Source organism: Trachypithecus francoisi, unplaced genomic scaffold (assembly GCF_009764315.1).
Source record: "Trachypithecus francoisi isolate TF-2019V2 unplaced genomic scaffold, Tfra_2.0 Lachesis_group12, whole genome shotgun sequence".
NCBI classification, from domain to species: Eukaryota; Metazoa; Chordata; class Mammalia; order Primates; family Cercopithecidae; genus Trachypithecus; species Trachypithecus francoisi.
In genome coordinates, this window is record NW_022681457.1 from 1,652,121 (window position 1) to 1,677,528 (window position 25,408).

General features: G+C 51.5%; 1 protein-coding gene and 1 non-coding gene across 6 annotated transcripts in view; one reads left to right on the forward strand and one right to left on the reverse strand.

The window, feature by feature from the left end:
* Positions 1-359: 359 nt before the first annotated feature.
* Positions 360-25,408, forward strand: part of HIF3A (hypoxia inducible factor 3 subunit alpha) — a 48,610-nt gene continuing 23,561 nt past the window's right edge. For 2 of the 5 annotated variants that reach the window (XM_033223752.1, XM_033223756.1), the window contains exons 1-9: positions 360-449; positions 7,241-7,431; positions 8,571-8,716; positions 11,839-11,923; positions 12,250-12,362; positions 12,757-12,965; positions 16,332-16,438; positions 16,677-16,824; positions 25,089-25,207. In XM_033223752.1, the coding sequence (XP_033079643.1) occupies positions 424-449; positions 7,241-7,431; positions 8,571-8,716; positions 11,839-11,923; positions 12,250-12,362; positions 12,757-12,965; positions 16,332-16,438; positions 16,677-16,824; positions 25,089-25,207 (1,144 nt within the window). In that variant the 5' untranslated portion in view covers positions 360-423. Of the gene's footprint in view, positions 450-1,636; positions 1,850-7,240; positions 7,432-8,570; positions 8,717-11,838; positions 11,924-12,249; positions 12,363-12,756; positions 12,966-16,331; positions 16,439-16,676; positions 16,825-25,088; positions 25,208-25,408 lie in introns of those variants that run through there. The other 3 variants (XM_033223753.1, XM_033223755.1, XM_033223754.1) reach the window with 3 other exon arrangements.
* LOC117093977 lies at positions 10,122-10,229 on the reverse strand. The gene has a single exon (XR_004441321.1). It is a non-coding gene; the product is annotated as a U6 spliceosomal RNA (small nuclear RNA).

Sequence of the window (25,408 nt, forward strand, 5' to 3'; positions counted from 1 at the left end):
GGCCCAACTGGGGTTAGAAAATGGAAAGGTGAGAGGAGGTGGGGGTTAGAGGCTGGGGACTGGGGTGCAGAGAGCAGAGTGAACTAGGTGGGTTCAGAAGAGTACTGGCGTTGGCACTTTAGAGGCTGGGCCAGAGAAGGCGCGGCCAGCCGACGGTGCGGGCTACACTGCCTAGGAAGTCCGCGGCGAGAGGCGTGGTTGGGGGGTGTGTATTACACGGTATCACCCCCCTTGCCTTTCCAAGTCTTTTCCCCTGGTTCCGCCACCTTTTCAGGAGTGACATGCCCTTCGCCCAATCAGAGCTGCGGGCCTGGCGCGGCACAGCCAACCGCGCGGCGTGGGGAGGAGCTGGGGAGGGGGCTCGCAAGGCCAGGGGAGGGGGCTACGGGCCTTCGAGGGCTCCGGAGCGGCGACCGGCGAGCCATGGCGCTGGGGCTGCAGCGCGCAAGGTACTGAAGTTCGGGGGCAGGAGTTCTGGGAATTGGGGGGCTCTCCTCCTGGAGACCCCTGAGCTGGACTGTGGGAAGGCGGTTCGCGGGTGCGAAACAAGAACGCCCCGGGACGCGCAGATGGAGGCACATCCCCGCCGCACTCTCCACCCTTAGAGACTGCAGGGGTGGGGGATTCCCTACGTCTCTGGCTGCCCCGCCCCTCTGGCCAAGAGCGGCTTCGGGGTCCCCGATTTTTCGTTACCCAAGGCTCGCTTTACTTCTGGTTGGGGGTGGAACTTGGGATTCCTGATCAATTAGGGATGATTGCATTTGAGCAGTCCCCAGGCTTCTGCGGGAGGTATTCTCCCTCCACATATTGATCCCTCTGGCCTCTGAACTCCCCACATTGAGGGTATTCTTTTCCACCAGGTCCCTGGATCCTAGGAGATATGGGATACCCCTAAATTGAGCCTTCCCACATATAGGGAGTCCCTTGAAATGGCCTTCATCTCCTGAGTTCAAGAGAGGAGAGATCTCCTCTGATACTACCCTTCCTGACATGGTCTCCTAAACGCTGGGTTCCCTAGAAATGAGCAGAGGGGGCCCTTTCAGAAGCCGTCAGGGACCCTTCCTAAGAGACTTTTTGTATCCTTTCAAAAGCCAGAGTCACTCCCTTAAATAACAGGGAAACAAGCTGGACCCACTTCCCAAAGTCCAGCCCCTCATCTCACCCCTCCACCCCCATCCTGAGAGACAGGGGAACCTCATTCAAGCTTTATTTTGGGGAGATTCCATGGCGGGGTGCTGTGAGCCTGCAGGCTGTGATGGGAGCGCCCCCTGCCGCAGTGCTCAGCTGGGGTCATCCCGGGCAGAGGGTGGGTTTCTGGGTTCACCTCCCAGCAGGTGCAGCTCTGCTGGAACACAAGGAACCTGTGCCCTGGGGCCGCTGCCATGGGGTCTTATCTGGCCATGTTCTCATGGGACTCTGGTATATGTGCTAGGTCCTCAGCTTTCCCTGTCCAATGTGAGGCACCCAGTAAGCCTCACCCCCTTCCCTCCTCCCTGGCTTCTCAGGCCTGATTGGATCCGTGCACACCCCATGTTTCTAACCCCCCTATCCTCTCCCCCCTCCCCCACTCTATTCCAGGCCCTGGCTCTGGGCCTACCAGGGAACTCCATCCCACCCTTTTTGGGCCAGCTGTCGACCCGCCCTTCTCAGCGCCCCCTCCTGGCTGGGTGGGGGCCCCTCTTGGCTGAGCTGGGGTGCCCCCCCTCCCCACCCAAGGCCGGCCCTTTCCTGTGGAGTCATCTCACCGCCGCGCGCCACCCACTCGTAACTCGCACCCGGGTCCTGGCTGCGCTGCGTCCCCTCCTGCATCCCCTGGATGGCCCTTCAGGCAAAGGGGGCCTGGGCGATGGTGAGTGGGCCCCCCAAATCCCCTTTCCCCCTTCCCTTCCTCTAGCTGGGGCTGGCTGCCATCCCACTGTGGGCAAGGATGCTCTTGGGAAGTCCCTGGTGGGTACGGCTTGCAGCCCAGAGTGTCTTGTGAGGTACAAGGTTCCCGGAGAAGATAGGATTTTGGGGACCGGCAACCCACCAGATTACCATGTCCTTGGGAACAAGCAGAGTCAGGGGGCAGAGAGACTCCCACAGACCCTCATGCCAAGTCCCTTTGCAAACCCAAACCCTGCCTCTGGTCTGTCAGGACAGCTCTGGGCAGTGCCAAGAGGCATCCTTGCCCAGCTACAACCTAAGCCCCCAGCCACCAAATCCTCTGTGCTTTTCGTAAGACCTCCCAGTACCCAGCTGAGTGTCAGAAGAGAAAATCCCAGAAGTAGCCCTGAATGTGGGGCAGGGACTCCCTGCTTTTATTACGCCTTCCTCATGGGTGGCAAGTGCTTCAGGGCAGGGAAGAGGTGAACTTCTCTCCTTCCTGGTTGGAGGGGGGCACTGGGCCCCAACCCCCATTCTCAGGCCTCACCCTGAGCCCTCCAGGCCCTGGCCCCACCCCCTGTTCTTGGCTGGAACACGGAGGAAGGGTGGCAGGGTTCCAGCTGCACGTCCCAAGCTGGGCAGAGTGCCAGGGGCCTGGACCAGGGCTGGGCATGGGGCCAGCTGGGGCGATCTGGAGGCAGCAGGGGTGTGACAGGGGAAGGGACCGAGGCTGCTAGGCAAAAGAGGGGCAGGGCAGGGGCCCCTTGGGCGGTGGGCACACCTGCCAAGAGCACAGGCCCCAAACTCAGGGTTCAAATCCCTTCTCACCCACTTCCTGGTGGTGTGGACTTGTGTCAGTGACTGCTGCTCTGAGCCTCAGTTTCAGATCCTGGAAATACGGGGAGGCCGGGCGCAGTGGCTCAGGCCTGTTATTCCAGCACTTTGGGAGGCTGAGGTGGGCAGATTGCTTGAGTTCAAGGCGGGCCTGGGCAATATGGCAAAATCTCATCTATACTAGAAATACGCAAATCAGCCAGGCATGGTGGTGAGTGTCTGTAGTCCCAGCTACTCAGGAGGCTGGGGTGGAAGAATGGCTTGAGCCTGAGAGGCAGAGGTTGTAGTGAGCCAAGATCAGGCCCCTGCACTCCAGCCTGGACAACAGAGCCAGACCTTGTCTCCAAAAAAAAAAGCAAAGAAAACTGGGGATCACACTCCCTTTCCACCATCCCAGATCAAGATGAGGAGCCAGTAGTGAGGAAGCAGATGGTGGGGGGCAGAACACCCAATAGGTGTGCCACAAAGTGAGTTCAAGTCAGAGTAGACAGGCCTGGTTTGAATCCTGGTTCTGCTACTAAAAGCCGTGTGGCTTCAGGCAAGTTTCATCACCTCTTTGGGCTTCCTTCCTCATCCGGAAAATGGGGAAAGTCATTGCAGGAACATGGTCAGATTCACTGAGAAGTGGTTGAATATAGTTCAGTGTCGATGGAGGGCGCTGGGTTACTTGGGCTGGGGATACCATTGCTCCGACTCTCGGTTTCTGCCTCTTTAAAGGAGAAATCACTTCTCCTGCTCAATAGGGTTGTAGTAAGGACTTAATGGAGTATCTAGCTCCGTGAGTGTTCAACACACCAATGCTATCATTATTACAGTATCACTGTTATTCAGTCCTCCCTTTAAAATGCTTGTGTAAAAACCATGTAGGTAATTGCATGCACATACCACACTATGGGGCGTGTAGGGTAACCCACGTTACTCTAAAGCCCAAGAAGCTCCTAAGCCCATGCTTTCCATCTCTGACATGCACAGAGGGAGAATAAGTCTAACCTTGGCTGGGCACAGTGGCTCACACCTGTAATCCTAACATTTTGGGAGTCCTAGGCAGGCAGATCACCTGAGGTCAGGAGTTCAAAACCAGCCTGGCCAACATAGTGAAACCCTGTCTCTACTAAAAATACAAAAATTACCCAGGCGTGGTGGCAGGCGCCTGTAATCCCAGCTACTCAGGAAGCTGAGGCAGGAGAATCGCTTGAACCTGGGAGGCGGAGGTGACAGTGAGCCGAGATCGAGCCCCTGCACTCCAGCCTGGGCGACAAGGCACGATTACGTTCACACAGCTTATAAGTCGTCACACACCTTATAAATAGTGGAGCTTGTAAGTAATGGAGTTTATAAGTAGTAGAGTCAGGATTGGAACCCTGAGCCAGAGGAACTAGCCTCCAGTCTGTGAAATGGGAAAGACCCACACTTCCCAGTAGAACATCCAGAGGGCAGGCTGGGAGTTGGAAGGAGGGTCCCTCCGCAGCCACCAGCTGGCTCCTTCTATGGAAGAAGCAGCCCAGCCACAGAGGATTACAGAGCCCAGCTGCCTGGGAGGTGGGGCGCTGGCCCCACCTCCCTGCCGGTTCCCACTCCCTGTTCCCTCTGTTGGGCCCCCAGCACCGTGAGGCCCTCTCGCCCCCACCCTCTGGGCAGGAAGACAAACAGGGCTGGAACAGAACAGGACGGCGTGTCCTCTCAGGCAGGCAGGACTGAGGCCCCTGCCCCCACCAGCCAGGAGGGAGGGGGCGGGGACAGGGGCCGTATCTCCACTGCTCCAACCCTCCATCCAGCCTGCCCTCTTGTGTGCCTCCCACCCTGCTGTACTGAGGATTTTATTTTCCTTCTGCCTCCAGACAGGAAAATATCCCCTCGCCCTGGGTGGTGGGGCTACAGGTCTCTTGCCTGAGGCTGGGGTTGATGCCATCCCAGAAGCCGCCTCTGCTCTTGAATTTAGGAAGGGACAGTGACCCCTCCTAGAGGTTCTGCTTCCCTCGGATGGGTCCCAAGGAGGGGATGAGAAAAAGCCTGAAACTCACTATCCAGATTCAAATCCCAGCTCTGCCAGTTGTTGGTTTTGGGGCTTCTTGGGCAAGGACTTCACCTTTCAGTCTCAGTTTCCCCATTGTAAAGTGGAAGTTTAAAATGTTCCCCTCCGCTGGGCACGGTGGCCCCTGCCTGTAATCCCAGCACTTTGGGAGGCTGAGGTGGGCGGATCACTTGAGGTCAAGAGTTCGAGAGCAGCCTGGCCAACATGGCAAAACCCTGTCTCTACTAAAAATACAAAAATTAGCCGGGTGTGGTGGCAGAGGCCTGTAATCCCAGCTACTCAGGAGCCTGAGGGAGGAGAATTGAACCCGGGAGGTGGAGGCTGCAGTGAGCCGAGATCGTGCCATTATACTTCAGCCTGGAGGACAGAGGGAAACTCCATCTCAAAAAAAAAAAAATTTAAAATTAAAAAAATAAATAAAAAATAAAATGCCTCCCTCCTAGGGGTCCCCTGAGGATTGGATGACTACATATAGAATACATAGTACAGTGGCAACCACACAAATGCTTAGCAAATGACAGCTGCCTATTACTAATGGTAACATTTATCAATATTATAAATGTAGATGAGACTATATATACAATATACTACACTAGACTATATATACGATATACTAGATGTAATACATCATATAATAATTTTTTATTTTTTCTATTTTTGCTAATTTGTTTTTTGTCTTACTTGTTTTTTTCGGTTTTTGTTTTTATGTTTTTGTTTTTTGTTTTTTTTTTTGAGACGGAGTCTTGCTCTGTCATCCAGGCTGGAGTGCAGTGGCAAGATCTCGGCTCACTGCAACCTCCGCCTCCCAGGTTCAAGCGATTCTCCTGCCTCAGCCTTTCGAGTAGCTGGGACTATGAGGCGCTCGCCACCATGCCCAGCTAATTTTTTGTATTTTTAGTAGAGATGGGGTTTCACCATGTCAGTCAGGCTGGTCTCGAACTTTTGACTTCATGATCTGCCCACCTCGGCCTCCCAAAGTGCTGGGATTACAGTCGTGAGCCACCGTGCCCGGTCTGATTTTTGTCTTTTTTTAGAGACAGAGCTGTTGCCCAGGCTGGAGTGCAGGGGCACAATCATAGCTCACTGTAACCTTGAACCTGGGTTCAAGTGATCCTCTGTCTCACCCTCCAAATTATAGCCGCTTCCGGCTGTAATTTTGTTTGAAAGTAAAGAAGCCGGGCGTGGTGGCTCACACCTGTAATCCCAGAATTTGGGGAGGCCATGGTGGGAGGATCACTTGAGTTCAGGAGTTCAAGACCAGCCTGGAAAACAAAATGACACACAGTCACTACAAAAAATACAAAAATTAGCTGGGTGTGCTGGTGCACACCTGTGGTCCCAGCTACATAAGGGGCTGAGGCTGGAGGATGGCTTGAGCCTAAGATGTTGAGGCTGCAGTGAGCCATATTCATGCCATTACACTCCAGCCTGGGCAACAGAGTGAGAGCCTGTCTCAAAAAAAAGAAAGAGAAGCAAAGAAAAAAGAAAAGAAAGGAAAAGAAAAGAAAAAAAAAACTTTGGGTTCAGACAGACCTGGAGTTTGATTTTGAAGACAGTGGCAGAAACAGGGAGAAGAGCTAAAATCCTGGACATAAACCCAGGCCCATAGAGAGAGAGAAAATTTGAGAGTTTAGGTAGACCATTGCTTAAAGGCAGGCTTCCCTATTTGTGGGCAAGCACTGCACCTGTCTGAGCCTCCGTGTCCTCATCTGTTCAATGGGGCGTTATCAACTTCCTTCTGGGTTGCCTGAGCATTAGACGGGTTAACGTAAGTTTCGCGCTTGGCACTGGGAGTGACAAAATAGTAAAAGCTGGATAAGCGGCAGATATTTCCCATAAAACGACCCTTATTCTTCCAACCCCACATGCAAAATGTAGGTATTTGAAGTGGATTACAGGGCAGGGTGAGTGGTAAACAGAACAGGTTGCTTTGCTGTGTCACCCTGGCGGGTCCCTGCCCCTCTTAGGGCCCCTGTTCGTGGTTCGTCGTTAGACTTTGAGATCTATGTTCCAAGATTCACAGGATGGCTCAGTTGAGGTAAAAGGGCAGAGAAGATTCTGGGAAACTGTAGGGCAGGGGGCCTGGGAGGCTGTGTAGGCCTCTCCTTCGTGAGCCCTCCCTTCTCTGGCCCCGGGCCAGCTCAGCCAGCCCCCTCCCAGCAGGGGCCCTCCCTGTCCCCCAGGCGTCCCTAGCCCGGGAAATAAACTGCAGATAAGTCAGGGAGGGGACAGAGCGGCCCTAGGCGCGCCACAGAGAGGAGCGAGGCGCAGGAGGCAGCATGGACTGGCAAGACCACAGGTAAAATCAGGGCTAGGAGGGCTCGACAGTGTAGCCCTCCCAGGCCCAGAGAGCGCCGCGAACTCGACAGGGCCACACATCGAGGCCCGCGCAGCTGCGGCCCAGCCCTCCACGAGCCCCGGCCCCAGGTGGCAGCTCCCCACGTGCTCGTCCCGTCCTCCTCTTGTCTTTCCCGAGTCACCACCAGTGAACGCTGCCCATGCCCTCAGGTCGACCACCGAGCTGCGCAAGGAAAAGTCCCGGGATGCGGCCCGCAGCCGGCGCAGCCAGGAGACCGAGGTGCTGTACCAGCTGGCGCACACGCTGCCCTTCGCACGCGGCGTCAGCGCCCACCTGGACAAGGCCTCCATCATGCGCCTCACCATCAGCTACCTGCGCATGCACCGCCTCTGCGCCGCAGGTGAGCCCCGCCCGCGGGAATTCCCGTCTTGGCCAGGCCCCGCCCACATCCCATGGAGGCCCCTCCTCCGGGAAGCCGTATTCTGACAAAGCCCCGCCCCCTGGTGACGTCTTCTCGGCGGAGCCCCACCCCCCTGGAATCCACTTCCCAGGGGAGGCCCCGCCCCCTTTGAGTTACTGGCGTGCTGGGAGTCCCGCCCCCTTAGAAGTCGATCACTTGTGAGGCCCCGCCCACTGAAACGCGCCCTTTGGAAGCCCCGCCTCCTTAGGACTGGCAGAGAATCCCCTAAGCCTTCAATCCTTAGGATTTCCCTCTCGGAGACTCTCCCAGATGGATAGGCCCTGGTCTCTCATAATACATCCACTGGGAGGCTACGCCGCCCAACTTTTCATTGCTGAACCCGAGAGTCCCTTGTCCCTTCCCCACCCCTCTAGTTCTACATCACTTGTTCTTTTAGTAGGCATCTCCTTGAATTTCCACCCAGTTAGAATTGCACCCTGCAGCGGGCTTTGCCACGCACGCACACACACACACACACACATACACTCACACATAAACCCCATGGAATCCCAGGACCCTGAAAGCGGGGGAAGTAGCAATATTCTCTGGGAGGCTCTGCCCATTTGACTTCCCTGCCCCATAGAATTTTACTTTTCTTGGAGGCTTTACCCCCTTAGAAGTCTGTCCTCTGGGAGCCCCTGCTTCTCTGGAGTTCTGTCCCTCTGGAACATCCTGCTCTCCATGAGTGTTGAACCCCTTCGAGGCTTCCCCATCAGCTCTGTATTACAATTCCCCCTAGGCCCTGGCCCCTTCATATTTTGACCCTGGGGAGTTCCATCCACTTAGAATTCTGTCCTCCTAGGAGGCCCACCCACATCCTTAGAATTCCGTTCCCTTGGGAAACTCCTACTTCCTTAGAATTCTGCCCCCCTGGGAGGCCCTGCTTCTAATTCCAGCGCTTCTTGGTCCTGCTTTCTTCCTTGGGAATCCAGGTCACTAGGATGTACCCCCACTCCCTCGGGGGTGCATGTAAGTTTCTCTGAATGAGGCAAGGCAGAGGGAGGCTAGCCCAGGGTCAGTCCATAATTCAGTCCATAACTGACTAGAGATGCCCCCATCCCCCCTGCCCCGGGCACCAGGGGAGTGGAACCAGGTGGGAGCAGGGGGAGAACCACTGGATGCCTGCTACCTGAAGGCCCTGGAGGGCTTCGTCATGGTGCTCACCACCGAGGGAGACATGGCTTACCTGTCGGAGAATGTCAGCAAACACCTGGGCCTCAGTCAGGTGAGAGGAGCTCCTGGCTCTGTGCCTGGCCCTGTACTGGTGATGCTGGGGATACAGTGGTGACCAGGACAGCCATAGCCCTACCTTTATGGGACTCACAGTACAAAGGGGATATAGGTATGTCACTAGACAAGAAGACCCAGAATGGTCAGGGCTGGGATGGGACAGTCTAGGGGGCTGTGGGAGCACAGGGATGGGGTGTACCTGACCCAGCCTGGGTGGGAATGGAGGGCTTCCTGGAGAAGACGTCTGAGCTGAAATCTGAAGAACTTGGCTGGTCAAAGAGGTATGGAGAATGGATGGGATCAGTGAAGATCAGGAATGTACATGGCAGAGGGAACAGAGGAGGCAAAGGCCAAGAGGTGAGAAAGAAACAGAATAATTTGGGGAAATAAAGAAGTTGGCCACATGCAGTGGCTTATACCTGTAATCCTAGCACTTTGAATGGCCAAGATGGGAGGATACCTTAAGTTCAGGAGTTCAGTGTTTCACCTGGGCAACATGGCAAAACCCTGTCTCCACCAAAAATACAAAAAACTTGCTGGATGTGCTGGCACACGCCTGTGGTCCCAGCTATTTGGGAGGCGGGGGTGGGAGGATCATGTGAGCCTGGGAGGTGGAAGTTGCAGTGAGCCAAGATCACACCAGTACACTACAGCCTGGGTGACAGAGTAAGATCCAGTCTCAAAAACAAACAAACAAACAAAAACAAGTTTATCCTCCTAGGTGCAGAGTGCAATAGGAGAAGCGGAGAGACAGAAGGCTAGAGAGGTCATCAGGGTAGCCTGTGGCCAAATGTAAGGCCAAATTAGCTTTATCTCCAGGACCCAGGGGAGCTATAGAAGGATATTAAGCAGTGGAGAGGTTGTGCCAGAGAGGTAGAATCAGATTTACATTTTTGAAAGATCCTCTAGGTACAGCATGGAGGTAGATTTGGAGGGAGTGAGATCAGAGGTTGAGAGATCAGCAATGGGTAGATGCCAATCTCAAGTGGGAGAAGAGGAACAGTGGCAGGGGCCATGGCGATGGAAAGATAAGAACAAGAGACATTTAGAAAGTAAAACTTACTTTTTTTTTTTTTTTTTTTTTTTTTTTTTTTTTTTTTGAGACGGAGTCTCGCTCTGCCGCCCAGGCTGGAGTGCAGTGTGGCCGGGTCTCAGCTCACTGCAAGCTCCGCCTCCTGGGTTTACGCCATTCTCCTGCCTCAGCCTCCCAAGCAGCTGGGACTACAGGCGCCCGCCATGTCGCCCGGCTAGTTTTTTGTATTTTTTAGTAGAGACGGGGTTTCACCGTGTTAGCCAGGATGGTCTCGATCTCCTGACCTCGTGATCCGCCCGTCTCGGCCTCCCAAAGTGCTGGGATTACAGGCTTGAGCCACCGCGCCCGGCCAAAACTTACTTTTTTAATTAACATGGAAGGCTTCATGCATTTGCGTATCATCCTTGCACAGAGGCCATGCTAATCTTCTCTGTATTATTCCAATTTTTAGCATACATGCTGCCTAAGCGAGCATAGAAAGTAGAACTAACTTTAATTCATCCTTACAGCAAGGCCTATGAGAGAGTTCCCATTCTTTTTTTTTTTTTTTTAATCTCACATAAATGGGCACAATGGTTGGTATCTGTTCCTTTTCTCTGCTTCATTACCCCACTCCTGGTACCAATTTCTCTGTTAGTGTGAGTGAACTTTTTGGACCCAGAGAGATGAATGTCCTGAGGTCCCAAAGCTAGAAAGTGGCCCAGCCAGGATTCAACTCCAGCTACAAGAGATGTTGTCAGAGGAGTGAGATCTCCCTCTTTCCCTATTCACCAGCACCAGCACCATTCACATGGTGAGCCAATAGGGTCCACCTTCATCTGTGTCCCCTCCTCCCAGCACCAGGCTCATTTCCTAAACTGAAATGAAGAGCTGGGTTTTCGGCCTGCCAGACAAGTGTGATTTGAATGGAGTCTCATCTCAGGGCCTTGTGCTTACTGTTCCCTCTTTCTGGAATACTCTTACTGCAGGGGGCCACAAGGCCACCTCACTTGCTTTGTTCAGCAGTCTTTTTAAATGTCACCTCTTCAAAGAAACTGTCTAGACCACTGTCTCTAAAGCAGCCTCCCATCATTGCGTCACCTTGTCCTGCTTTTGTTTTCTTCATGTTACTTGTTATATTGTTATTATCTGTTCTTTCATTCACTGTCTGTCTCACCTCACTGGCCAGTAAGCTGTTCAAGGCAGGGATTTGTGTGTGTGGTCACTGTGTCCATACCATTTAGAAGAGCCAGGTGCGGTAGCTCCCATTCCAGTACTTTGGGAGGCCAACGTGGGAGGATCGCTTGAGCTTGGGAGTTTGAGACCAGCCTGGGCAACATGGTGAGACCCCCATCTCTATAAAAAAGAAATTTTTTTAAATTAGCCAAAAGCTGGATGTGGTGGCTCACGCCTATAATCCCAGCACTTTGGAAGGCCAAGGCAGGCAGATCACTTGAGTCAGGAGTTCGAGACCAGCCTGGCCAATATGGTGAAACCCCACCTCTACTAAAAATACAAAAAGTAGCCGGGTGTGGTGGCACATGCCTATAATCCCAGCCACTCGGGAGGCTGAGGTGGGCAAATCGCTTGAACCAGGGAGGCGGAGGTTGCAGTGAGCCAAGATTGTACCATTGCACTCCAGCCTGGGCAACAGAGCGAGACTCCATTTATATATATATATCCAGGTGTGGTGGCGTGTGACTGTGGTCCCAGCTACTGAGGAGGCTGAGGTGGGAGGATCAGATTGCTTGAGCCCAGGAGGTTGAGGCTGCAGGAAGTTATGATCGCACCACTGCACCATTGCACTCCAGCCTGGGCAACAGAGCAAGACCCGTCTCAAAAAATAGATAGATAGATAGATAGATAGATAGATGATTGATCGATCGATAGATAGATAGATAGATAGATAAGGGCCTGGCACTTGGTATGTGCTGAATAAATGCTTGCTGAGTGGATGGATGGATGGATGGACAAATGGATGGATACATGAATGGGGAGCCTGGTGAAATCAATCAGGCTGGCGAATTGGAGCAGGGGAATGAGGATGGGATGGAGGAGATGGGTCAGAGGCCCTGGTAGACCCCAACCCCTCTCATCCCTGGCAGCTGGAGCTCATCGGACATAGCATCTTTGATTTCATCCACCCCTGTGACCAAGAGGAGCTTCAGGACGCCCTGACCCCCCAACAGAGTGAGTTCCCTGGAAGCCTCTGTCCCCACCATACAGAGGAGGAAGCTGAGGCTCCACCCCTCCCTCAGCATATCCCCTCCTCCTCTGGAACACCAGACAAAGACAAGTAGGAAGAGGAGAGATGGCCCTGCCCTGGGGGGTCTGACGGGACACAGCCCTGCCCTGGGGGGTCTGAGGGGACACATACTACCCCTGGGGGACCCTCTCTGGTTCCAGGTCCCAATTGTTGGGATGGAGCTGGGGAGGCCTGAGCAGCCAGGGTGCCGGAGGGCACTGGGCCTGTGTGCAGCTGCCTGTGACCTCCCCCCTGCCCCCGGGCCCCCTAGCCCTGTCCAGGAAGAAGGTGGAGGCCCCCACGGAACGGTGCTTCTCCTTGCGCATGAAGAGTACGCTCACCAGCCGCGGGCGCACCCTCAACCTCAAGGCGGCCACCTGGAAGGTGTGTGGGGCCGGGCTGGAGGAGGGCGAGGATGCTGGGGCTGCCAAGGTTGCTGGGGCTGGGTGTGACCCCTGAAAGATCTCTAAGGGTGCTGGAGTACAGGCGTCTCCTGGCCTGGGGACTGTGTGGGGCTCACTCAGGTCAGGTCTAGTGGGTCCTCAGTGCATCGAGGAGCATGGGTGTCTGTGGAGTTGGGACCTGGGGCTCCTGTAAACTCTCTTAGGAGGGGTTCTTATGGGCCTGGGGCTGGGGATCCTCAGCCCCTTTGAACCTGGAGTCTTCATGGGGTTGGAATCTCAGCTCCCTGATGGGCCCACAGGACGCATCTTTCAGCCTCATGGGTGGTCTCAGGGCCGGAGGCAGCACTGCCTTGTCCCCCCTTCTCGGCCCCCAGGTGCTGCATTGCTCTGGACATATGAGGGCCTACAAGCCTCCTGCACAGACTTCCCCAGCTGGGAGCCCCGACTCAGAGCCCCCACTGCAGTGCCTGGTGCTCATCTGCGAAGCCATTCCCCACCCAGGCAGCCTGGAGCCCCCGCTGGGCCGGGGGGCCTTCCTCAGCCGCCACAGCCTGGACATGAAGTTCACCTACTGTGATGACAGGTGGGCAGGGGCCCCCTCTTCCCTCTACCCAAGTTCAAGTGTGCTGTTTCCCTCCCCACCTCCACACCCCTACATTTCTCTCTCTCCCCTGTCTCTCTCACTTCATCCATCTTTCTCTCTGTGTGTGCCTGCCTGTCTCTGAATTTTCTGCGTGTCTCATATCTTTTCTTTTTTCATAAAAATGCCGTCTTGCCATTTGCCCAGACTGCTCTCCAACTCCTGGGCTCAAGCCATCCTCCTGCCTTGGCCTTCCAAAGTGCTGGGATTATAGGCGTAAGCCACCGCACCTGGCCTCCTTTTAGCTTTCGTTCTCTCTCTGTCTCTGAGTCTTTCTCTTAGGGTCTGTCTCTCTTTGTCCCTTTTCTTAAATGAGTCAATTTGTGTCAGGCAGTTAGTATGGTGCCCAGCACACAGGAAGCACTCGATAAATTGTCATTAGGCCAGGCCCAGTGGCTCACACCTGCAATACCAGCACTTAGGGAGGCCAATATGGGAGAATTGGTTGAGATCAGGAGTTCAAGACCAGCTTGGACAACATAGGGAGACCCCGTCTCTACAAAAAAACTAGCCAGGCGGGGCTGGGCACGGTGGCTCATGCCTGTAATCCCAGCACTTTGGGAGGCCAAGGTGGGTGGATTACCTGAGGTCAGGAGTTCAAGACCAGCCTGGCCAACATGATGAAACCTCGTCTCTACTAAAAATACAAAAATTAGCTGGGTGTGGTGGTGAGTGCCTGTAATCCCAGATACTCAGGAGGCTGAGACAGGAGAATCGCTTGAGCCCGGGAGGCGGAGGTTACAGTGAGCTGAGATTGCTCCATTGCACTCCAACCTGGGTAACAGAACAAGACTCTGTCTCAAAAAAAAAAAAAAATTAAACAGGCGGTGGCACATGCCTTTGGTCCCAGCTACACAGGAGGCTGAGGTGGGAGGAATACTTGAGCCCAGGAGGTTGAGGCTGCAGTTAGCCATGATTGCACCATTGCACTCCAGCCTGGGCAACAGAATGAGATGCTGTCTCTAAAAAAAAATAATAAATAAAATAAAATGTTATTATTTGTTCGCCCTCTATCCTTCCTTTCATCTCTTTTTCTGTCCCCCTCTCTTCCTTCTGTCCTTCTCTTCCTTCTGTCTTATCCCTCGTCCTGGTGTCGTGTGTAGGAATGGTGACTCTGGATTCAGCCTGCTTGGGTGTCAGTCTTGGCTGTGTATCTTTAGCCACATGACTTCAATTCTCTGTGCCACGATTTCCTCACCTATCCTGTGGAATCACATCAGAACCTGCCTTGTACAGTCATTCTGAGCAGCTCAGTGAGTTTCCCAGTGCAAAGCACAAGTGTCTGATTTTTAAATCATTATCGTCATCATTACTTTGTTGTTGTTGAGATGGAGTCTTGCTCTGTCGCCCAGGCTGGAGTGCAGTGGCAGGATCTTGGCACACTGCAATGTCCGCCTCCTGGGTTCAAGTGATTCTCCTCCCTCAGCCTCTGGAGTAGCTGGGATCACAGGCGCCTGCCATCATGCCTGGCTACTTTTGTATTTTTAGTAGAGGTGAGGTTTTAACATTTAGGCCAGGCTGGTCTTGAACTCCTGACCTCCGGTGATCCGCCCACCTCGGCCTCCCACAGTGCTGGGATTACAGGCGTGAGCCCCTGCACCTGGCCTATTATACTCATTACTCTTTATTTATTTTCATTCTTCTCTTTCTTTTTGTGTTTTTTTTCTTCCCCTCTCTTCCTCTCCTATGTCATGCATGTTGTCTCTTTTTCTCTCTTTTCTTAACTCTTCTTCTCGTCTCCATGTATTAGTTCCCTATTGCTGCTGTAATATATTACCACAAACTCAGTGGCTCCAAACAACACAAACTCACTGTCTCACCATTCTGGAGGTCAGAAATTTGAAATTAGGCCAGGCGTGGTGGCTCACGCCTGTAATCCCAGCACTTTGGGAGATCCAGGCAGGAGGATGGCTTGGGGCCAGAAGTTCCAGATCAGCCTGGACAGCATAGTGAGACCCCATCTTAAAGACAGAAAAATAAAGTAGTAATGAGTCTTACGGGCAAAATTAAGGCTGTGTTCCTTCTAGAGGCTCCAGAAAAGAATCTGTTTCCATGCCTTTTCTAGCTCCTAGAGCTGGGCCCACCTGCATCCATCTCCCCATCTCAAGACTAAGGCAGGCCGGGTGAGGCGGCTGACGCCTGTAATCTCATCTCTTTGGGAGGCTAAGGCAGGAAGATTGAGCCCAGGAGTTCAAGACCAGACTAGGCAACATAGTGAGACCCCCATTTCTACAAAAAAAAAAAAAAAAATGTAAAAAGTAGCCAGGCAGGGCACACACCAGCTACTCAGGAGGCTGTCAGAAGGATTGCTTGAGCCTGGGAGGTCAAGTCTGTGGTGAGCCATGATTGCACCACTGCACTCTAGCCTGGGTGACAGAACGAGAGCCTGCCTCAGAAAACAAACAACAGCCAGGTGCAGTGGCTCACGCCTGTAATCCCAGCACTTTGGGAGGCGGAGGCAGGTGGATCATGAGGTCAGGAGATCGAGACCATCCTGGCTAACATGGTGAAACCCCGTCTCTACTAAAAAAAAAACCAAAAAAATTAGCCAGGCGTGGTGGTGGGCGCCTGTAGTCCCAGCTACTAGGGTGGCGGAGGCAGGAGAAAGGTGTGAACCCCGGAGCTGGAGCTTAAAGTGAGCCGAGATCACGCCACTACACTCCAGCTTGGGTGACAGGGCGAGACTCCGACAAAAAAAAAAAAAACAAAACTTCTAATGTCATCATATCTGCAAAGTCCCTTTTGCCATGTAAGATACCATATCTGGCCGGGTGCGGTGGCTCACGCCTGTAATCCCAGCACTTTGGGAGGCCGAGGTGGGCGGATCACGAGGTCAGGAGATCGAGACCATCCTGGCTAACATGGTGAAACACCGTTGCTACTAAAAAAAAATACAAAAAATTAGCCGGGCGTGGTGACGGGCGCCTGTAGTCCCAGCTACTCAGGAGGCTGAGGCAGGAGAATGACCTGAACCCGGGAGGCGGAGGTTGCAGTGAGCCAAGATCGCGCCACTGCACTCCAGCCTGGGCGACAGAGCCAGAATCTGTCTCAAAAAAAAAAAAAAAAAAAAAATACCATATCTGCAGATTCTGGGAATTAGGATGTGGACATCTTTGGGGGTCATTAGGTCATTATTCAACCCACCACACTCCTCTTATTCTGTTTCTTACTCCTTTTCTCTGGGTTACGATCCTGTCTCTTGATGTCTTACTGGCTTTGTTCCCGTGTCCTCTGCTGCCACTTCCCTCTACCTACCCTCCCTCTCAGCCGGTAGCATACTGACCAGACCCTGCTCTGCCCCACTCCCAGGATTGCAGAAGTGGCCGGCTACAGTCCCGATGACCTGATCGGCTGTTCCGCCTACGAGTACATCCACGCATTGGACTCCGATGCGGTCAGCAAGAGCATCCACACCTGTATGTATCCCATTTCCCCAGGCGTGGAGCCAGCTGCCGCATGGCCCCCAGCCAGCACCAGGACCCCCAAGTTCTCCACACCCCAGGATGCACTCCCTCCCTACCTCAACACCAGCTCCCGGCTCCCCAAGCCCCAGGGAACCGTCTCTTTCCTTACCCCCTCATACCCAGCCCCCAGATATTTCTCTCCTCAGTTGCCCCCTTGGTGGCTCTGACCCCTCCCGATCCCCCTCCTCAGTGCTGAGCAAGGGCCAGGCAGTAACAGGGCAGTATCGCTTCCTGGCCCGGAACGGTGGCTACCTGTGGACCCAGACCCAGGCCACAGTGGTGTCAGGGGGACGGGGCCCCCAGTCGGAGAGTATCGTCTGTGTCCATTTTTTAATCAGGTAAGCAGGAGGAGGGGTTGGAGTGGCTGTGTGTGGGCCTGATCGGCACATGTGGACAGGTGTATGTGTGTGTGTGTGTGTGTGCATATGAGCATGTACGTGTATCACGTATAAGTGTATGTGAGGGAGTGTGCACATGTACACATATGAGGAATGTGTGTCACCATGTAAATGCCGGTGTATGTCTGCATGGACACAGGTGTGTGTATGGGTGTGTACTGTTAATTTTTATTATTTTATTTATTTATTTATGTATTTATTTATTTATTGCATGAACCTCTGCTTAAGTGAACCATTAATTCAAATTAAAAAGGGCTGTTTGGCCTGGCATGGTGGCTCATGCCTGTAATCCTAGCACTTTGGGAGGCTGAGGCAGGCGGATTGCCTGAGCTCAGGAGTTCGAGACCAACCTGGGCAACGTGACGAAACGCTGTCTTTACCAGTAATACCAGAAATTAGCCGAGCATGGTGATACATGCCTGTAATCCCAACTACTCGGGAGGCTGAGGCACGAGAATCGTTTGAACCCAGGAAGTGGAGGTTGCAGTGAGCCGAGATTGCGTCAGTGCACTCTGACCTCAGCAACAGAGTTAGACTCTGTCTCAAACAAACAAACAGAAGGCCTCTCTATTCAAGTTAAAATAAGAAATGTAACAGAATCATGGGGTCTTTTTTGCTTTTTAAAATTTGATGTGTGGCTCACTCCTGTAATCCCAGAACTTTGGGAGGCCAAGGGAGGAGGACTGCTAGAGCCTTGGGGTTCAAGACCAGCCTGGGCAAAGTGGTTAGGACCCATTCTCAAAAAAAAAACAAAAAACCTGAAAACAAACCAAAAAAAAAACACACACATATAAGAAGATACATATGTGGTTTGCATATAGTAAATTCTCTTTATGATACACAGTTCTGTGAATTTTTGACACATGCATGCAATTGTGTAACCACTATCACAATCCAGCTTTGACCAATTAGTGTGATTGTAATAGTGGTTACACAATTACCACGATTTTTTTTTTTTTTTTTTTTGAGACAGAGTTTTACTCTTGTCACTCAGGCCGTAGAGCACTGGCACCATCTTGGCTCAGTTCAACCTCTGCCTGCCGAGTTCAAGCAATTCTCCTGCTTCGGCCTCCCAAGTAGCTGGAATTACAGGCATGCAACAACACGCCCAGCTAACTTTTATATTTTTAATAGAGAAGGAGTTTCACCAGGTTGGCCAGGCTGGTCTCAAACTCCTGACCTCAGGTGATCCACCCGCCTCAGCCTCCTAAAGTGCTGGGATTACAGGTGTGAGCCACCGCACCTGGCCCATGTTGTGGTTTATATCAGTAGTTCCTTTGTAAATAGTGAATAGCATTCCATGGTGTGAATGGAGCACAGTTTTTTTATCCATTCACCAGTTGGAAGACATCGGGCTGTTTCCAAGTTTGGGTAATTACAAAAAACCAGCTACTGTAAACATTCTCATACAAGATTTTATGAGATCATATGTTTTCATTTCTGTTGGGTAAACAGCTAGGATTGGAATGGATGGGTTATATAGTAAGTGTGTATTTAATTTAAGAAACTGCCATGGCTGGGTGCAGTGACTCACACCTGTAATCCCAGCCCTTTGGGAAGCCAAGGAAGGAGGATTGTTAGAGCCTCAGAGGTGAAGACCAGCCTGGGCAAAGTGGTTAAGACCCAATCTCAAAAAAAAAAAAAAAACCTGAAAACAAGCAAACAACAACAAAAAAAACACACAAAAAGTTATATGGTTTTCATACAGTAAATTCTTTTTATGGTACACAGTTCTATGAATTTTGACACATGCATGCAATTGTGTAACCACTATCACAATCCAGCTGTTGACCAATTAGTGTCATTGTAATAGTGATTACACAATTACCACAATTTTTTTTTTTTTTGAGACAGAGTTTTGCCCTTGTCACTCAGGCTGGAGTGCACTGGCACGATCTCGGCTCACTTCAACCTCCGCCTCCTGGGTTCAAGCAATTCTCCTGCTTCAGCCTCCTGAGTAGCTGGGATTATAGGTGCCTGCCATCAAGCCCAGCTAATTTTTGTATTTTTAGTAGAGGCGGGGTTTCACCATGTTGGCTAGGCTGGTCTTGAACTCCTGACCTCAGGTGATCCACCCGCCTCAGCCTCCCAAAGTGCTGGGATTACAGGCATGAGCCACCACATCCGGCCATTACCACGATTTTTTACACAAAAACATTCTCTTGTAGTAAACCCCTGCCACACTCCCATGTCCCTGGCAACCGCTGTCCTCAGAACCCAGAGTTTTTTGCTTTTTCCACAGGATCACATACAGGGAATCGTACAGTATGTAGTCTTTTGGGCCTGGCTCGTACTTAGCATGATATATTTAAAATTCCTCCTTGTTGTGGTTTTTCTTTCTTGTTTTGTTTTTTTTTTTTTGAGACAGTTTCATTCTGTTGCCCAGGAGTGCACTGGTACAATCTTGGCTCACTGCAGCCTCTGCCTCCTAGGTTCGAGTGATTCTCCTCCCTCAGCCTCCCGAGTAGCTGGGATTACAGGCATGCACCAACACGCCTAGCTAATTTTTATATTTTTAATAGAGAAGGAGTTTCACCAGGTTGGCCAGGCTGGTCTCAAACTCCTGACCTCAGGTGATCCACCCGCCTCAGCCTCCTAAAGTGCTGGGATTACAGGTGTGAGCCACCGCACCTGGCCCATGTTGTGGTTTGTATTAGTAGTTCCTTTGTAAATAGTGAATAGCATTCCATGGTGTGAATGGAGCACAGTTTTTTTTATCCATTCACCAGTTGGAAGACATCGGGCTGTTTCCAAGTTTGGGTAATTACAAAAAACTAGCTACTGTAAACATTCTCATACAAGATTTTATGAGATCATATGTTTTCATTTCTGTTGGGTAAACAGCTAGGATTGGAATGGATGGGTTATATAGTAAGTGTGTATTTAATTTAAGAAACTGCCATGGCTGGCCAAAGTGGCTCACTCCTGTAATCCCAGCACTTCGGGAGGCTGAGGAGGGTGGATCAGTTGAGGCCATGAGTTTGAGACCAGCCTGGCCAACATGGCAAAACACTGTCTCCATTAAAAATACAAAAATTAGCCAGGTGTGGTGGCATATGCTTGTAACCCCAGTTGCTTGGGAGGCCAAGACACGAGAATCACTTTAACTCGGGAGGCGGACGTTACAGTGAGCTGAGATCAGACCACTGCACTCTAGCCTGGGTGACAGAGTGAGATTCTGTCTCAAAAAATAAAAGAAAGAAACAGCCAGGGCAGAGTGTGATGGCTCGTGCCTGTAATCCCAGCACTTTGGGAGGCCAAGGTGGGTGGATCACCTGAGATCAGGAGTTCAGGACCAGCCTGGTCAACATGGTGAAACCCCATCTCTACTAAAAATACAAAAATTGGCTGGGTGTGGTGGTGCATGCCTGTAGTGCCAACTACTCAGGAGGCTGAGGCAGAAGAATCACTTGAACCTGGGAGGCAGAGGTTGCAGTGAGCCGAGATCATGCCACTGTACTCCAGCCTGGGCAACAGAGGGAGACTCCATTTCCAAAAAAAGAAACAGCCAAACTGTTTTCCAAAGTGGCTGTATCATTTTGCATTCCCATCAGCAATGTATGAGGGTTCCAGTTGCTCCACATCTGTGCCAGCATTTCGTATTGTCTGGGTGTTTGGGTTTGGTGTTACTTTTAGTCATTCTAATAGATGTGTCGTGGGAAAATCACGATGGGGCTTTTTTTCTCCATCATGTGTCATAGAAGCTTTTCAGCATTTAGGAATGCAGAAGTATCCATGACAACATTGTGAGGCAGAGTTAAAATTACAGCTTTTCGGTCAGGCACAGTGAGTGGCTCACGCCTATAATCCCAGCACTTTGGGAGGCCGAGGTGGACAGATGACTTGAGGTCGGGAGTTCAAGACCAGCCTGACCACCATGGTGAAACCCCATCTCTACTAAAAATACAAAAATTACCCAGGCGTGGTGGCACATGCCTGTAATCTGAGCCACTTGGGAGGCTGAGGCAGGAGAATCACTGGAACCCGGGAGGTGGAGGTTGCAATGAGCGGAGATGAGACCACCGCACTCCAGTCTGGGCAACAGAGCAAGACTCCATCTCAAAAAAAAAGAAAAGAAAAAATAATTACGGCTTTTCTTTGAAGGTTATCCTATACGACATGCACCAGTTTCTAAAGCCTTAGGGATTTTTCTAGATCTGGAGGAATGTTCTGAAATACAAATCAACATATATATATATAAATTTTTTTGAGATAAAGTCTTGCTTTGTCATGCAGGCTGGAGTGCATGACCGAGCCTCCCAGGTAGGTGGGACTATAGGCATGCACTACCATGCCTGACTAATTTTTTTTGTATTTTTTGTAGAAATGGAGTTTCATGATGTTGCCCAGGCTGGTCTTAAGCTCCTGAGTTCAAGCAACCCACCCGCCTCAGCTTCCCAAAGTGCTGGGATTACAGGTGTGAGCCCTGGCACCCAGCCTATAATTTTTTTTTTAAATAGGGATGGGGTCCCACTGTGTTATTCAGGCTGGTCTCAAACTTCTGGGCTCAAGTGATCCTCCCACCTCAGCCTCCTAAAGCGCTGCAATACAGATGTGAAACCACCATGCCAGGCCTCCAAATCAACTTATGCCTCATGTCTCTGCCCTTCTCAGAGCCCTTCTGAGGCTCCCCAGCATCCTTAGGAGAAAGGCCAAGGGCTCACCAGGCCCTGTGAAGCTCCTGCCTCCCTCCCCTTCTCACTCACCCTCCAAACCTTAGGGCCTTTGCGCAGGCTGTTCCTCCAGCCCAGAATGCTCTCCTCTCTTCCCTCCTCCTTTTTCTCCTGAGTCATGCCTGCTCATCCTTCCGGTCTCAGCTCAGACATTACTTCTGGAGACCCTCTTTCCTGAGCCCCTACATGAGCTCAGGTGCCCCCCACCCCCATTTTCTCTCCTGGTATCCTGTACTTTTGCACCAGAGCACTTAAAACCATTTGTAATTACCCTATTAACTTGTGTATTCAGCCAGGCCTTCTTTGATTGCCCTCTTTTAAATTGCCAAGTCCCTGTAATCCCAGCACTTTGGGAGGCCGAGACGGGCGGATCATGAGGTCAGGAGATCGAGACCATCCTGGCTAACGTGGTGAAACCCCGTCTCTACTAAAAAATACAAAAAACTAGCCGGGCGAGATGGCAGGTGCCTGTAGTCCCAGCTACTCGGGAGGCTGAGGCAGGAGAATGGCGTAAACCCGGGAGGCAGAGCTTGCAGTGAGCTGAGATCCGGCCACTGCACTCCAGTCCGGGTGACAGAGCGAGACTCTGCCTCAAAAAATAAAAATAAATAAATAAAATAAATAAAATAAATTGCCAAGTCCCACCACTGCTTTATTTTCTCCGTAGTACTTACCACTCTCTTTCTTTGAGACAGAGTCTTGTTCTGTTGCCCAGGCTGGAGTGCAGTGGCACGTCAGCTCACTGCAACCTTTGCCTCCCGGGTTCAAGTGATTCTCCTGTCTCAACGTTCCAAGTAAGGATTACAAGCACCCGCCACCACACCTGGCAAATGTTTGTGTTTTTAGTAGAGATGGGGTTTCACCATGTTGGCCAGGCTGCTCTCAAATTCCTGAGCTCAAGTCATCCGCCCACCTCAGCCTCCCAAAGTGCTGGGATTATGGGCGTGAGCCACTGTGCCCGGCCCTCCCTAGTATTACTACTATCTAACCCAATGTTGTCCAATAAAAGCATGATGCCAACCACATATGTCATTTTGAATTTTCTAGTAGCCACCTTGAAAGGTAAACAGAATGCTGAGTGTGATAACTCACACCTGTAATCCCTACACTTTGGGAGGCCAAGGCCAGGAGTTTGAGACTAGCCTTGGCAACATAGGGAGACCCCATCTCTACAAGTAATTTAAAAATTAGCCCAACATGGTGGCATGTGCCTGTAGTCCCAGCTACTCAGGAAGCTGAGGCAGGAGGATCACCTGAGCCTGGGAGATTGAGGCTGCAGGGAGCTGAGATCGCACCACTGCTCCAGCCTGAGTGACAGACTGAGATCCTATCTCAAAAAAAAGTAAACAGAAGCAGGTGAAATTAATTTTATTTATTTATTTATTTATTTATTTATTTATTTATTTTGAGGCGGAGTCTTGCTCTGTCGCCCAGGCTGGAGAGCAGTGGCACGATCTCGGCTCACTGCAAGCTCCGCCTACCAGGTTCACGACATTCTCCTGCCTTAGCCTCCCGAGTAGCTGGGACTACAGATGTGCACCACCATGCCCAGCTAATTTTTTTTTTTGTATTTTTAGTAGAGATGGGGTTTCACCATGTTAGCCAGGATGGTCTTGATCTCCTGACCTCGTGATCCGCCCACCTTGGCCTCCCAAAGTGCTGGGATTACAGGTGTGAGCACTGTGCCCAGCCAATTTTATTTTTTTAATTTCATTTTATTTATTTATTTATTTGGAGTCTCACTCTGTCATCCAGGCTGGAGTGGAGTGGTGTGATCTCGGCTCACTGCAACCTCCACCTCTGGGGTTCCAGTGATTCTCCTGCCTCAGCCTCCTGAGTAGCTGGGATTACAGGTGCCCGCCACCATGCCCGGCTAATTTTTGTATTTTTAGTAGAGATAGGGTTTCACCATGTGGGCCAGGCTGATCTTAAACTCCTGACCTCAGGTGATCCACCCGCCTCAGCCTCCCAAAGTGCTGGGATTACAGGCGTGAGCCACCGTGCCCAGCCTAATTTTAATAATATATTTTATTTTCATATTCAAGATCACACCACTGCGTAAGTAGCAGAGCTGAGATTTGAACCCAGGCCACTGACTACAGAGTCCTTCCTATGAACCACTACACAGTAGTGCTTGACGAGGAGATGTTTGTGGAATGATGAATGAGTAAACTGAATGTGTCACATGTGCACATATTGGAGCCCAAGTGTATGGAACGTGTGAGCATAGCTGTCCCTGTATGCACTCAGGTGTATGTGAGCACTCCTGTTTGTGCCTGCGTGTACCGAGTGTGTGTACGAGTTCGATTGTGTGTGCTTGTGTCTTTCAGGGGAATAAGGGTGGCTTTGATCCAGTCTAAATTAGGATGTTTCCAGCCCAGGGAGGGTTTAACGAGGGTGGGGAGAGGTCACAGCTTCTCAAGGAGCTGGTGGGAAAACCATGCCCACCTGCATCCTGTCCTGAAGTGGGTTATGCAGATGAGATGCAAATGAGGGCCTGATCCTCAGCCCCACCCAACTCTCCAAAAGCCAACTTGCCCAGTGAGCATTTAGATTGTCTCTGCAGCCACAGACTGCATAAGGATGTATTTATAAACCTGTTCCCTTGAATATGAAAAATATCTATGAATAGAAACAGCATAAATAAAATCTTATTCATAAAAATTACAGCCCTATGAATTCTTCCTATTTGTTAATGTAATGAAGACTATGTTAAAAATATATTTTTTCATCAATACCTTTCTAAGAATATGTTTATAAGTTAAAATCTATAAAGATAATATTTAGGTATTCTGAAGCCTCTTGCTCACCCCTCTCTTTGCCCCTGGGCGTCCCCTGTCTGTTCCTAGGTCTCTTCCCACTTCTGTCTTTCGGTGCCGCCCTACCCGCTTCCCTCAGTCTTCCTCCTCTCTGCCCAGGCTGTGCTAAATGCCAGCTCTTTTTTCTGCCTTTCCTTTTACAGAAGGAGCTTGGGAAGGGACAAACTTAACTTTCTTTTAAAAATGTTGTCAGAATAGGCTGGGCGCAGTGGCTCATGCCTATAATCCTAGCACTTTGGGAGGCTGAGGCAGGTGGATCACCTGAGGTCAGGAGTTCAAGACCAGCCTGGCCAACATGGTGAAACCCCATCTCTACTAAAAGTACAAAAATTAGCCAGGTATACGGGCGTCCACCTGTAATCCCAGCTACTCGGAAGGCTGAGGCGGGAGAATCGCTTGAACCTGGGAGGCAGAGGTTGCAGTGAGCCAAGATTGTGCCACTGCACTCCAGCCTGGGCAACAGAGTGAGACCTTGTCTTAAAAAAAGAAAAAGAAAAAGAAAAAAAAAATTGCTGTCAGAATAAAAAGCAGTCAACAAAAAATCAAACCCTTATAGGAGACAAATAAATGTGGGCAATTATCTTCTGTGAAATGCCCTCCAAGCCCCTGGGCGCCATTGCCTTCTGTAATAGTACATCACCTGAACAGGCTACCTGGGCTGGAGCCAAGGACCCTCCCTGACTCTCACCTCCCTTTCTGTCTTGTACCCCAGCCGGGTGGAAGAGACCGGAGTGGTGCTGTCCCTGGAGCAAACAGAGCGACACTCTCGCAGACCCATTCAGCGGGGCGCCCCCTCTCAGAAGGACACCCCTAACTCTGGGAACAGCCTTGGTATGGGGCAGGGCTGGGGCTGGGAGTGGTTGTGTCCCCAGGGCCCTTGGGAGAAAGCCCAAGCACCTTAACATGGCTCACCAGGCCCTGTGGGACCTGCCTCCTGCCTCCCTTCCCTGCGCACTCCGCCTCCAAACCACACAGCCTCCTAAGAGCCCTTGGAACACTCCAGCCTCGTGCCTCAGGGCCTTTGCACATGCA